The sequence below is a fragment of the Stenella coeruleoalba genome, assembly GCF_951394435.1.
Source record: "Stenella coeruleoalba genome assembly, chromosome: 17".
Taxonomy (NCBI): Eukaryota; Metazoa; Chordata; class Mammalia; order Artiodactyla; family Delphinidae; genus Stenella; species Stenella coeruleoalba.
This window is the reverse complement of record NC_137163.1, coordinates 428,853-441,601: the sequence shown is the minus strand read 5'-3', so window position 1 is coordinate 441,601 and position 12,749 is coordinate 428,853. Positions and strand designations below refer to the sequence as shown.

The window sequence follows — 12,749 nt, the reverse complement described above, 5'->3', positions numbered from 1 at the left end:
GCCCAGGGCTGGGACACTGGCCACAGCTGTGGTCTGGGCCGGGACAAAGGAAGAGCCAGGCTCAGGGGGTGCTGGAGGCTGCAGGCAAAGGGTGGGCGGCACACACACAGGCCACGCCAGGGTCTGCACAAACAAGCACGGGCGCCCTGCCGGGGCCCCGAGCCAGTTTCCTCCGCCCACAGTTGTAAGCACACCAGCACCTACAAAGCACCTACCACGTCACCATCACTGAGTCCTCAGAGTGCTGACACCTTGGTGACAGGTAAGGAAACTCAGGTTCAGAGAGGGTGAGCATCTCACCCAGTCACACAGCTTCTAAGGGGCAGAGCTGGGGTCCAAGCCAGCAGAGCAGTGACTGGACCCTGGTTGCCCAGGCGGGTGCCCTTGTGGGCTACAGCCTCCAGTCCCGACCTCCCCAACTCGGCCTTGGCTCCCACCACCCTCTGGACACCCCCTGACTCTCCATTCCAGGGTGCCCCCATCCCGAGCCACTGAGGGCCTCTTTTCTGGGGCCCCAGCACCTGGTCCTGCTTGGGCAGCATCGGCGAGCGTCAGAGAGCCAGGCTGGGCTGCATGGGGCCTCCCTACCTGTCTGTTGAAGTACAGGAAGCCGCGGGGGCAGTTGACGTTGTGGAATGGGGCGAAGGAGTCGATGGGGCCATCGATGCCCATGGGGTGCAGCCGCAGGGCCCCCCGGCCAGTCACCAGGAGCCAGTGGGGCGAGGGGCCGCAGATGAACACCTGGGGGCAGGCAGTGTGAGGAGGCTGCTGGGGCCGGAGCCCTGTCGGCCGCAGCCCAGGCTCCCTTGGAGCCGCCAGCCTACCCCCGAGTAGCCGTAAATGTCCTCAAAGTAGCGGAACCGCGCCACACGGCCTCGGGCCCCGGCACCCTCCTCAGCGCTGCCGCCTTCGGCCTTCTTCTTGGACGGCTTTGGCTTCTTCTCTCGGAAGTTGATGCTGTGCGGGACCTGGGGGGGCGCCGCGGCCGTGAGGGCCACGTCCTCCCCGCACCCCTGCTCCACACCCTCCCCACACCCAGCAGAGCCCAGACGCTGCACCTTCTTGAAGCGAACTTTGAGGTTCCCCTGGCCGAGCTGTGAGTCGTGGGGGAAGGCCTCGTACACGAGCAGCTCCTGGTCCACGTGCACCTGGGGGCGGGCGGTCGTCAGGGGCGGGGGCTGCGCAGAGCCCGGGGGCGGGCGGGGCCACACTCACCAGCAAGTAGGGCCTGCGCTGGCGGCTCCCCAGCGCCACCAGCAGCACCTCCTTGACGAGGGGCAGCTCGCCCTGGCGCGTGGCCTCCTCCTTCCGGGCCTCGCCCTGGGTGGTGGGCTGACCAAAGGAGCTGTCCACCAGGACCCGCTGCCCCACAGGGAAGTTCTTCACCAGGAACACCAGCCGCCAGTCGGGGAGCTGGTAGATCTGTGGGGACAGCAGCAATTAGCTGGGCGGGGCGGGGCACGAGCGGGGGACGGGGGCCACGCTGGACACGGGGCGCCACGCACCTCCATGGTTCCGTTCTCCCGCACCAGCAGGCACCAGTGGGTGGGCTCAGCCCGGAAGGGCGTGGGGTCCCGGTCGGCGGGGGGCTGGCTGCTCCTGCGGGCCTCCTCCTTGCTGGGGCTGAAGAGGGAGCCCGAGTCTCCGTAAAGCATCTCCTCCTCGTCATCCACCGTGGGGCTGGGGGCCAGCAGACACGTCAGTCACGGGCAGCCTGCCCCAGGGACCCCGGTCCCAGCCTGCAGCCCAGCCCCACACACACCTGGTCTCCGAGCCCTGGCACTCGGCCTCTGAGCCGCTGCGGCCGCCCAGCTCGTCGCGGGCCCCGCCCAGGCGGCTCTCGGTGGTGAACAGGCCGCTGACGTCCCGGTACACGCAGAGCGTAATCACCTTGGACTGCTGCGGGGATAGGGGGGCTCAGTGGGGGGGGCGGGGGGTCAGCCGGCCCCAGGGACGGAGGAGGGAGCCTACGTGGTGCAGCGGGGGCTTGTGCAGCGCCAGGCGGTGGTGGCGGCCCCCATACGAGTCACTCTTGAGCAGGAACATGGTGACGTGGCCCTCGGCACTCATGATGACCACGTAGGGGTCGGCCACGGCGCACTGCACGATGGGGGAGCCCAGGTCCACGGGGATGAAGTGCAGCTGGTTCACTGCGGACACAGGCTGGTCAGCAAAGGGCAGTCGGCACGCACTAGCCCTGGACCCCATCCTGCCTGCCCGTGTGGCGCGGCCCACCTCCTTCCAACAGGCGGATGCCGAGTGGCGACACTTGCACGATGTAGCGATTGTCCCCGATGTTGCCAGCAAAGACTGTGGGGCCCTGCGTGGCGAAGCCGCTGGTGTCCAGCTCCATGATCTCCTGCCCCGTCTGTAGGATCTGTGGGTGACGGTGGGTGATGGTGGGTGAGGTGCAGCCCCCACCAGCGGCCCCCCCGCCCCAGGCTGCCGGGCGGGCCCCATCACCATGGTGGAGTCTTCCCGGCTCAGGATAAGGAACCCGTGTCTCCGCCCATCGTCATCTGCTTCGGGGGCGCTGGGCTCCTGCTCTGTTCCCTCACCCTTGGTGCTCTCCTCCTGTGAAGGCAGACGGAGAGCAGGAATCCCACCGCCCAGCCCCAGGTGCCCGGAGCGCCGAGCCAGAGCAAGCCCGTAGCCAAGCCCGCCTGAGCTGCAGATTGGCAGAGCCAGTGCTGGGACCGGCGGCCCCTGGGCCACCCACACACGGGCCAGGGGGGCGGCAGCTCTGGGCCCCCGCACCGCCCAGGCCTCGCCAACCTGGGGCGCACCTACCTGCTCCTTCCGCACAGGGGCGATGACTGTCCACATGTCATAGCAGCCAGGAAGCTCAAAGGTGGTCACCACCTGGGGCCGGATGCTCTTCTGGAAGGACACGAGGGGTGTCGGCAAGCGCACCCGGGCCCGCCAGGAGGCGCCACCCCTGCCCCCACGCACCTGCAGCACCGACAGGGCCCCATTCTTCCCGTAGCCGGAGCACACCACGATCTCCAGGTCTGGCTCGGGGCTGCTCTGAAACTGCACGGCGGGCGGGGGTGAGGCCGGCAGCCCCCTGCTGCGCAGCCCGCCCCCGCCGCCCCGCCCCCGGGCGGGCACCTCTTCAGAAAGGAAGGCGGGCTCGCCCACGGCGGCGTTGGCGCAGGGCCCGATGTTGAGGATGCTGTCACACACCTGCGGGCACAGCAGCGGTCAGGCGGGCAGGCGGGCAGGCGGGCCGGCAGGCGGCGACCCCTCTATGCCCAGGCTCACCTCAAAGGAGTAAGTGGCCAGCTGTGTGCCTGACTGGGCCTCGCTGCCGTACACCTCAATCTCGTCCACCTCGTCCTGCGGCACTGACTTGCCCCCTACAGCATGTGGAAAGGCCACCTGAGCCCACCTGGCTGCCCAGTCCAGCCCCCGCCCTCGGCCCTCAGCTGACGGCCCTCACCTGACCAGCCCGCTGTGGCGTCCACGCGCTTCTTCTTGGAGGGCGGCTCCTCCTGTGAGGCAGGTGGGGTGGTGAGCAGCCCCCGAGGCCGCCCCGCATGGGAGGGCAGCGTCCCCACAGTCCCCGCACCCACCTTGTCGGCAACCTCCCGGGCGGTGCCGGCCGGGGGCTCCTGCAGCTTTTCCGTGTACTTGAGGAGCAGGGAGTTGCCCAGGCGAGAGCCAAGGAACAGGTATCCGGGCTCCATGGTGACCATCTGAAGGCAGGACGGGGGTGAGGGCGGGGCCCAGCCCGGACCCGGGGCCGCCCCCCCGAGACCCCACTCACACTAGTGGTGAGGACGCTGGCGGCGGCCTTGTCGAAGTGGAAGGCGCGGACGCTGCGCATGCCGTCCGTGATAAGCGTCAGCACGTAGCTGCCGGGAGGGACACGCTGAGCTGGCGCGGGGGACCCACACCACCCGCCAGAGAGGACGGGGCTCCCTGGAGTGGGAGACTCACATCTCGCCGCCCTTGAGGGAGATGACCATCTTGTCGTAGGAGATGAAGGCTGCCTGGGCACAGTCCAGGGTGATCCGCACGCCCTCCTGGGTGCCTGTGGTGGGGAGTCAGCCAGACCCAGCAGCCTCCCGCCCCTCCCCCCCACACCCCTCGGCCCCGGCACCCCGACACTCACGCAGGGGGAAGGCAGTGGTGCCGGTGGTGAGGCTGTTGAGGGCCACGCCGTAGGGGGGGACGCTCTGGTTCAGGTACAGCAGCGAGTTGACAGCAAAGACCACCACCCCGCCTGGAGGTGGACACGCTGGTGGGTGGGGCCCAGCGCTCTCCATACCCACCCCCTCCAAGCAGCCCCACCTCACCTATGGGCTTGGGCACGGCAAGGGCCTGGGTGCAGTCAAAAGGCAGGCTGGTGAGGGACCAGATGACAGGGTGGACCTTCTGCGTGATGTTCAGCGAAATAGCCACGATGGAGCACGTGTCCTGCCGCACAGCCACCCGCCTGGGACCAGGACAGCGCGTCAGTCCTCAGTCCCGCCCCACAGAGACTCGCCCAGCTCCTCCCTCCCTCCCTCCCCTGGGGCGGGCCTCTCCCCGGGTCAGGGCCACAGCCATGGCCACAGCAGCGCAGGACCTCACCCAGGCCAGGTCTGGTTGGGCTCAAACAGGATGAGCAGGGTGGGCTCGTAGTAGCCGTGCAGGAACTGCAGGTCGACAATGTTGAGAAGCTTCTCGTCCAGGGCCCTCACGTCAATGATGTAGCTGGGCAGGAAGCTGGACCTCTGCCTGGGGGCAAAGGGCTTCAGCTGGGGAGGGGTACGGGGAGGGAACCCCGGCTCGGCAGCGCCTTGCCTCCCCTGCCCGGGCACTCACCCCTCACCCACGAGCCCCTCGTGCTCCTCGGCCAGGCTCTCCCTGCGGAAGGGAAGGACCACCAGCCGCGTGCCGTAGATGAGCATGGCCGCGCAGCGCCCGTCGGGGTCCACGCGCACCCGCGGCGTGTGCACGTTCTGCACAAAGCCGTCCTGCAGGGGAGGGGCATCAGGCAGGCCCTGGCAGGGGACCCCGCGGGGAGCCAGGGGGCGGGGCGAGGCAGGGGGTGGGGCGGGGCAGGGGTGGGGTGGGGCGGGGCAGGGGTGGGGCGGGGCAGGGGCGGGGCTAGGCCTACCCGCAGCTCAGGCTCCTCAAAGTAGTGCAGAGACAGGGTCTTGAGATCGTGGGTGCCCGGGTCGTACTCCACTACCGACAGCTGGGGGCGGCAGGTCAGAACCGGGCCCGCCCACCGCAGCCCCCCCCCCGGCTCCCGCCCCCACTGCCCCCCCCCGCCCCCCGCTTCCCACTCCCACCTTGGCATCCTTGAAGCTCAGGAGCAGGGCATCCCTCTTGGCGCCCGCCAGCTGCACGCTGGCCATGGACATGACGTTGCCGAAGAAAGAGAAGGAAGCCACCAGCTCCAGCTTTTCCCGGTGCTCCCGGTGGGCCTTCCCCTCTGCGGAGAGCTAGTGGGTAGGGATCTGGGCCGCGTGCCCCAGCCGCCAACCCCCACGCGCGTGCGTGGCCAGGCAGCCACCCTGCGCTCACTCACCTGTGCTCCTGTCATTCTTGGTCGGCACCTGTAGGAGGGAGAAGGAGGGAGGACAGTGAGGGGCCCACCTCATGGAGGGACAGGAGAAGACCACCCAAGGCCGGCCCTGCAGCCAGGAGCCCCACGGGGCTCGCCACAGTGGAGCGTGCGACCAGACACTGCTGGATACGGCCGTGCCCACAGACTCACACTGGCATCTGGGGTCCCCAGCCCGCCCCAGGGCTCCTCCTCAGGAAGCTCCCCACCCAGCTTCCCCAGCAGCCGTCCCGACACGGGACGCTCAGGGTCAAAGGATGGACAGCACTCTCTGTGCATCCCCAACCCACCCCAGACTCACCCTGGGCCCAGCCATGGCTGCCACCAGCTGCCAATGACTCGTGATTGCTATGAAGAAGGAACCCTGGCTCTGCTGACATGCCGGGCGCACCCCTGAGCCCGAACTGGGCGTGACGGTGACCCCAACACAGGGCTATGGCCCTTGCCCCATCTGTGTCCTACCGACTACCTTCCCCAGGGCAGGAGGGTGTCTCCAAGTGAGCCTGGCGACATTTGAAAGGATACTACACCACAACCAAGTTGCTATTCCAAGCATACAAAGTCAGTTTACCACAAGAATGCCCATTGCTACAAGCTACCAAAGTCTCAAAATTAAGGAAAAAAATCATGTATTGTTTTCAATGGATATGAAAAGCATTTGATAAAATTTAGAGCCATTCACGATAGAAATTCTTACTAACCCAAGAATACAACTTCCGTAATCAAATAAAGGTCATCCACAGTAAATCTATAACGAGTGTCGCACGTGAACTACAATGTGAAATGAGGACTGGGCCTGGACAGCCTCTCCCCTCGCCAGACACGAGGTCAAGACCCAGAGACCAATTGCGATTCTGTATAGACGCAAGACACGGAGTAAAAACGTAAATCCATTGTAAGAGACATAGGGACATACTCAAATGGTCTAACGCACCACTGGCAACACAGAAGGACGACGGAGGAAGGAAAAGGACAGACCCCATAACTGAAAAAATGACCAAAAATATTCCGCTAAGAAGCATCGGCCTACAGATTCAAGGCCAGCCAGCGAGTCCCGAAGCAGAGGGTAAATGCAAAGCACGTCGCAGTTGAAGGACAGGAAACCAAAGACAAAGACAAGTATCGTAACAGTGGTCAGAGGCAGAAAGAGACAACACCTTCATACAAACTCATATTCAGGGATTTCCCTGGTGGTCCAGTGGTTAAGACCCCACACTCCCAATGCAGGGGGCCCTGGTTCGATCCCTGGTCGGGGAACTAAGATCCCACACGCGTGCCACAACTAAAAAGCCCGCATGCCGCAACGAAGACCCCACGTGCCGCGAGTAAGGCCCGGTGCAGCCAAAATAAATAAACATTTTAAAAAACAAACTGATTTTCAACAGAAACTACAGAAGCCAGTGCTTTAATGTGATGAAAGAAAAAAGTCAACCTAGAATTCTAAACCCAATGAAAATATCCCTCAAAAGGGAAGTTGAGGGCTTCCCTGGTGGCGCAGTGGTTGAGGGTCCGCCTGCCAATGCAGGGGACGCGGGTTCGTGCCCCGGTCCGGGAAGATCCCACATGCCGCGGAGCGGCTGGGCCCGTGAGCCATGGCCGCTGAGCCTGTGCGTCCGGAGCCTGTGCTCCGCAACGGGAGAGGCCACAACAGGGAGAGGCCTGCTTACCGCAAAAAAAAAAAAAAAAAAAAAAAGGGAAGTTGAAATAAAAACACTTGCAGACAAACAAAAGTGGAACAAGTTCACTGACAGCAGAAACTCTTCAAGAATTGCTAATAGAAGGTCTTCAGGCTGAAGACCCCAGAGGATAAAAAAAGGCTACAACCTACTGAATAGAATAAGAATCCACGAGCCTGTGGTGTTATAAAGAAAGGAATGAATACAGGGAGAAAGGAGAGCCCACCAAGAAGGTAGCAGAGAGGGTGGGGTCAGGAAAAGCACCACAGTCGCGTCACCGTCACCATGGACGCTGACAAACACAATCACTGCTGCTGAAACTGGAAGAGGAAGGTCTGAGCAGTAAGACGGCACTTACTGTCTCAAAGTCCCAACATCCCAGTGGGAGAGCTGGCGGGCTGCTCACCCCACCGAGCCACCTGCGGCAGCACCCAGGGACTGTACCAAGGAGCACCACAGGACGCGCTGGCCAGGTGTGACCAGGCCTGAACCACACCAGCACCGGCATCCCGGTTCCGACCACTGGCCTGTGGTTCTGCAGAGACTTTGGTATTGTCTGAACACACGTGACATGCTGACCTCTAGCAGCCACGGGGTCCCTGCCTGCAACTTACCCTCCAGGTCCAGGAAAAAAAGACAGAGATACGGCACAACGTTCACCTTTGGGACTCTGGGTGAGTGCACGCAGGAAATCTTTGTGCTTTTGCAACTTTTCTGGGTCTGAAATTATGTAAAACCGAAGTGCTAACGACAGCAATAATGTTCTGCAGAGCTTCTAACCTACGCAGGGGCAAAACCTGTGACGACAGAACAAAGCGAGGGGGTCAAGAGGATAAAGGGTTACAAGGACTCCGTGTTGTTTGGGGAAGCTCAGTGGAGCCAGATTGTAATACACCACAGAGACCTGTTGCGGCCTCAAAGGTATCAGCTAATTTGAAAATAATGCAGCCTTCCCTGGAGGCGCAGTGGTTGGGAGTCCGCCTGCCAGTGCAGGGGACACAGGGTCGAGCCCTGGGCCGGGAAGATCCCACATGCCGCGGAGCAACTAAGCCCGTGCACCACAACTACAGAGCCTGCGCTCTAGAGCCCGTGCTCCACAACAAGAGAAGCCACCGCAATGAGAAGCCCGCGCAGGCAACGAAGAGTAGCCCCGGCTCGCCGCAACCAGAGAAAGCCCGCGCACAGCAACAAAGACCCGACACGGCCAAAAATAAATAAATAAAATATAAATTAATTTTTTTAGAAATTCTTAAAAATAAACAAAATTACGCATTCTTGATTTGACTCTTCCATGTAAATCTCAGAATCAAGATTATGAAATCTTACAAGAAAGCTTATGGCAACTTTGAGAAAAAGGACATGGTTTTTGGATTCATCTGAAGAAGGTATGACATCTCTACAATATCGAGACTCCCCATTCATGATACATTTTCTATTTACTTGAGACCGTGCTTAATTTCAAGGAAGTGCTATCCACTTTCTTTCCTCCCAAAGGTCACAGCTGCCCGGCCCTGCAAAGCAGCGAGACCTGCTGCTCCCGCAGCTGCCTGGGGTCTGCTTCCCCCAGGACTGAGGGACCAGGCACACGCCCCACCCCCACCATCTGCTCCCCACTCTCTCCTTCCCTCCTGTCACCACGGCAGCCCCTGCACTCGCACTTGATTCCTTGGAGCAGACGGAAGACAGCCTCCAGAGGGGGCTTCCCACCCGCTCTTGAATCCGGGCTGGGGGTGGTGCTCTGAAGGGCCGTCAGTGACAAAAGGGATGCTGTGCCCCCAGGGTCTGGCCCTGGCCACGACTGGCCGCTTCCCTCAACGTAAGAAGCTCAACTACCTCAAGGCCGCCTGCCACAAAAACCAAGCCAGCCACGTGGAGAGAAAGGGGAGAGACGTGCCCTTCAAGTCACCCAGACAGGACCCAGAGCTCACAGAGCAGAGGCCAGGCGTCCCCACGGTCCCTGCTGTGCCACCCAAGCTCCCGGCCGCCCACAGGTGTGCCACCCTGGCGACAGCGCTGTCTGAAGCTCCAGGGCGGGCTGTCCCGCAGCAGTGACTAGGCTGACCACCAACACGCTCACCCCCCCGAGGACTCCACCCAGCCCGCACTGCATCTCCGGCTCCCACACACTCCTCTCTCTGGTGTAAGAGTAGGCAAACTCTCCTATGAAGGGCCGGGAGCAAGTATCTGATTCAGGCTTTGCAGCCGCATCTAGTCGGTCAAGGATCTTCTTGGAATCGTTTACAGCCCTTCAGAGGCGTGCGAGCTCCCCTGGATCTTGGTGGGCTGAGAGTGGGCTGTGCTGGGGGCCCTGCACAGGCAGCTCCTTCCCTTCAGAGAAAAATGTGCCGTCTCACTCCCCTTAAAACGTCCTGCTCTTCCTACCAGTTTCTGCTCCATTTCTTCTCTTCCCTTTGCGCAAACCTCTCCCAGGGAGCTGTCTCTGTCCACTGGTACTGACCCTCCTCCTGCACCAGGCTCTTGGCCTCACTGGCCCGCACCCCTGCCTGCCACCAGACTTCCTCGTCGGGGTCACCAGGGGCCTCCGGGCCTCAGGACCCACCTGAGGCTCAGAAACATGGGAGCCAGCATCAGGTCCCCAAACGCTGCCCTCCCTCGGCCGCCAGAACACTCTCTGGCTTGGCTGCCACCTCCCTGACCAAGCCGCTCCCGACCCATCCACGGCTTCTTCCCTTCGTCCTACCCCTTGATGCTGCGGCGCCCCAGGGGCCATCTTCGGGGTGATCGCGACCTGCTGCTACCGCGTCTAAACACCACCCACAGGCTGCAGACCCCAACCCTTCCTGGACATCGACTCCGGCTGTGGAGTGAGCACCTCAAAGTGCCTGTGGTGGGCCCAGCGGCTCCCCGCGCTGGGAGGTCCACGGGGCCCTGACCACTTCTAGATCAGGTTACAAAAGACATGGGGCTTCCAGCCCGGCAGGCTGAGCCGTCCTCGGGGAGGCTGTGTGTGGTGCGCAGCCCTGTGGAGAGGCCACACGGTGAGGAACCGATGCCTCGAAAGAAAGCAGAAAACACAACCCCAGTGGGGCCTTCAGAGGACGGCGACCCCAGCCGACGTCTCACTGCAGCCCAAGAGACCCTGTCGGGGCCGCTCCCGGCGTCCCACCCCGAGACCCTGTGAGGCAGTGCCCGCTGCTTCACGCTGCTGAGCTTTGGGGCACCTTGTGATGCAGCAACAAGTAACTCCTACGATATCCAAAATGAGCTCCTGACCCCAGTCCCTACGCCCTCCCTGCAGCCTTCTCCCTTCTCAGGTGCCGCAACTCTGCCCTGCAGGTGCCCTGCAGGCGCTCAGACCGAAATTCCGACCCAGGCAAAGCCTCGACCCTGAAGAGCCTCGGCATCGCCCTGGGCTCCTCTCCCCTGCCCACCCCACATCCCTCCGTCCTGACCCAGGCGCTTCCTGCCACCTCTAGCACCCGCTGCTCCTCCGCACAGCGGCCACAGCGACCCTGGGAGACACCGTCTGGTCAGCTCGCCCCTCTGCCCAAACCTTAACTCCCCATCTGCCTCAAGTCACCACTCAGTTCCCACAATGGCCCAGACGGCCGCGGTGCCAACGCCCCACCCCCGGCCCGTCACCCCTCTGACCCTCTGCTCTCACCGGCTCACTCCTCCCTCCCTCTCCGCCGCTGGGCTGGTCCCGGAACACTGGCCCCTACTGCCCTGGGACCTTCGGCTCTGCCTGGAAGCGCTTCTCCCCACACCATCCTCCTGGCCCACTCAAATCTCACCTCCAAGGAGGGGAGCTTTAGGCCACGCCTGGCTCCATCCCACCCATCCTGCTGGGGGGCGCAGGCACTTTCGCCTCCAGCATGTGACGTGCTGGCAGCGTGTGGTCCGCCCCCCCCAGCCAGAACCAGAGCGCCGCCCCGGTGGCGGCGCTCTGAGGCAGCGCTCACCGACCCCTCCCAAGATGCTGTGAACCCGTTTGTAAAGCACATAACAATGTAAAAACTTCCAGCCTGTCTCTGAAAGTTGACTGAAAACCCGTCTCAGAGTTAGTAACAGCAAAGATCCTCCTGTTCAGTGTGGAACCATATATATTTATTTGCAAAATTTCTTTTTCAGTTTTGACTGAAATTTTGACAAAAGCCAAGTACTGACCTCAAAACTGCTGTATCGCAAAAGCTTAAACTAAGATTTTTTAATGACACGTATTCAGTCGCAAAGCTCTCACATCCTTGTATATTTCACTTGCTTTGTCACGTGTGAATTAGTACAACAGTACACACGTTTAACACAAAACAAACACCCATGTCCTGAGGTAGGTCCCCAGTAAGGTGGCGTCCTCCTGGCTGCCCTCTGGCCCTGTCCACCTGCTGCCCCGCAGACGACAACCCCTCCCACCCCACCTCCACTCTGCACCCCAGTCCAACCCCTCCCCCCTCCCCCCCTCAATTACTTCTGGCCTGCACACAGGCCTTCCTTCTGCCTGGAACCTACCCCCTCCCCATCGTTGCGCCTGGCTCTTACTCCCGGCTCCTACCCCCCCCTTCAAGAACAGATGAGAAGCCGCCTCCTGCAAGAAGTCCCCCTGGACCAAACCTCACACCTCCGGCAACCAAAGCACCCCTGTATCTCCTCTACTGATGGGTTCATCACACTTTACCGACCTCCGACCCACACCTACACCCAGCCTTGTTCTCTTTACCAGGAAAGTTCTTCCCCCAACAAACTCCTACTCTGCCTAAAACAGGCTCCTCTGATCACTCATTCTCTCCTCCATTTCCTCAGCTGCCCTTCTGCAGGCTGCAGTGTGTCTACAGGTGTGTTCGCACGTGTGCATTTGGTCAGCGGGTGTCCTCCTGCCCCAAGTTTTTGCAGGTTTTGTTCACTACTGCATCGCTACCACCTAGCACACAGCAGGTGTTCATGTAATTTGCTAAAAAGACTAAAGAGCAAATGAGACGCGCAGGGCAGGCCTCTGAGCCCGCCAGGCGTGGGAAGAGGTGGAGGAACGTGGCAGCGAAGAGAACAGGCTCTGGACACAACCAACCACGGGGCCCGTCTGGCCTGCCTCTCCGTCTGTACCGGGCAACCCTCCCGCGTGGCGCTGCGGCTGGAGCGGGCCTACCTACCTCGGCGTCGCGGTTGAGGCGGTACACGTAGAGCTGCGATGTCCCGGCCACCACGAGGTTGCGCTCGCTGTTGTTAAAAAAGTTGCAATACATCGAGAACTCGAGGCCGGTGGGCGGATGCGCCTGCTTGTATACGGCGTACATGGCGCCGAGCCCGGGCTGCACAGGGCCGGAAGGCGACAAGATGAGCCGGGCCGCCGGCGCACGACCCCAGGACCACCCGCCCGCCGGCCACCCACCTAGCAGTTGGAGCCGGGTGGCGGGGGACCCGTACGGCAGCGAACAGGGTCCGGAAGGGCCCGGAAGCCGCGCGCCGAGGTTCCGTGTTTCTGCGCTTGCGCAGTGCCGCCAAGGCGCAGCTGCCGCGGGGGCCACAGCGGCCCCTGGTGGTCTGGGGCGGCCTCGAGGCTC

At 62.4% G+C, this 12,749-nt stretch overlaps 1 protein-coding gene across 2 annotated transcripts in view; it reads right to left on the bottom strand.

Moving 5' to 3' along the window:
- CPSF1 (cleavage and polyadenylation specific factor 1) overlaps positions 1–12,749 on the bottom strand; it is a 15,487-nt gene extending 2,738 nt beyond the window's left edge. The window contains exons 1-25 of one of the 2 annotated variants that reach the window (XM_079901423.1): positions 12,339–12,749; positions 5,525–5,552; positions 5,286–5,428; positions 5,108–5,188; positions 4,813–4,964; positions 4,579–4,725; positions 4,302–4,441; positions 4,118–4,228; positions 3,943–4,036; positions 3,770–3,857; positions 3,576–3,698; positions 3,443–3,494; positions 3,265–3,359; positions 3,112–3,186; positions 2,953–3,033; positions 2,791–2,880; positions 2,464–2,574; positions 2,236–2,377; positions 1,972–2,150; positions 1,763–1,899; positions 1,506–1,680; positions 1,216–1,422; positions 1,059–1,148; positions 825–968; positions 589–741 (exon numbers count right to left, since the gene is read on the bottom strand). In XM_079901423.1, coding sequence (XP_079757549.1) covers positions 589–741; positions 825–968; positions 1,059–1,148; positions 1,216–1,422; positions 1,506–1,680; positions 1,763–1,899; positions 1,972–2,150; positions 2,236–2,377; positions 2,464–2,574; positions 2,791–2,880; positions 2,953–3,033; positions 3,112–3,186; positions 3,265–3,359; positions 3,443–3,494; positions 3,576–3,698; positions 3,770–3,857; positions 3,943–4,036; positions 4,118–4,228; positions 4,302–4,441; positions 4,579–4,725; positions 4,813–4,964; positions 5,108–5,188; positions 5,286–5,428; positions 5,525–5,552; positions 12,339–12,482 — 2,982 coding nt within the window. In that variant the 5' untranslated portion in view covers positions 12,483–12,749. The remainder of the gene's footprint in view (positions 1–588; positions 742–824; positions 969–1,058; positions 1,149–1,215; positions 1,423–1,505; positions 1,681–1,762; positions 1,900–1,971; positions 2,151–2,235; positions 2,378–2,463; positions 2,575–2,790; positions 2,881–2,952; positions 3,034–3,111; positions 3,187–3,264; positions 3,360–3,442; positions 3,495–3,575; positions 3,699–3,769; positions 3,858–3,942; positions 4,037–4,117; positions 4,229–4,301; positions 4,442–4,578; positions 4,726–4,812; positions 4,965–5,107; positions 5,189–5,285; positions 5,429–5,524; positions 5,553–12,338) is intronic. The other variant, XM_079901422.1, reaches the window with a different exon arrangement.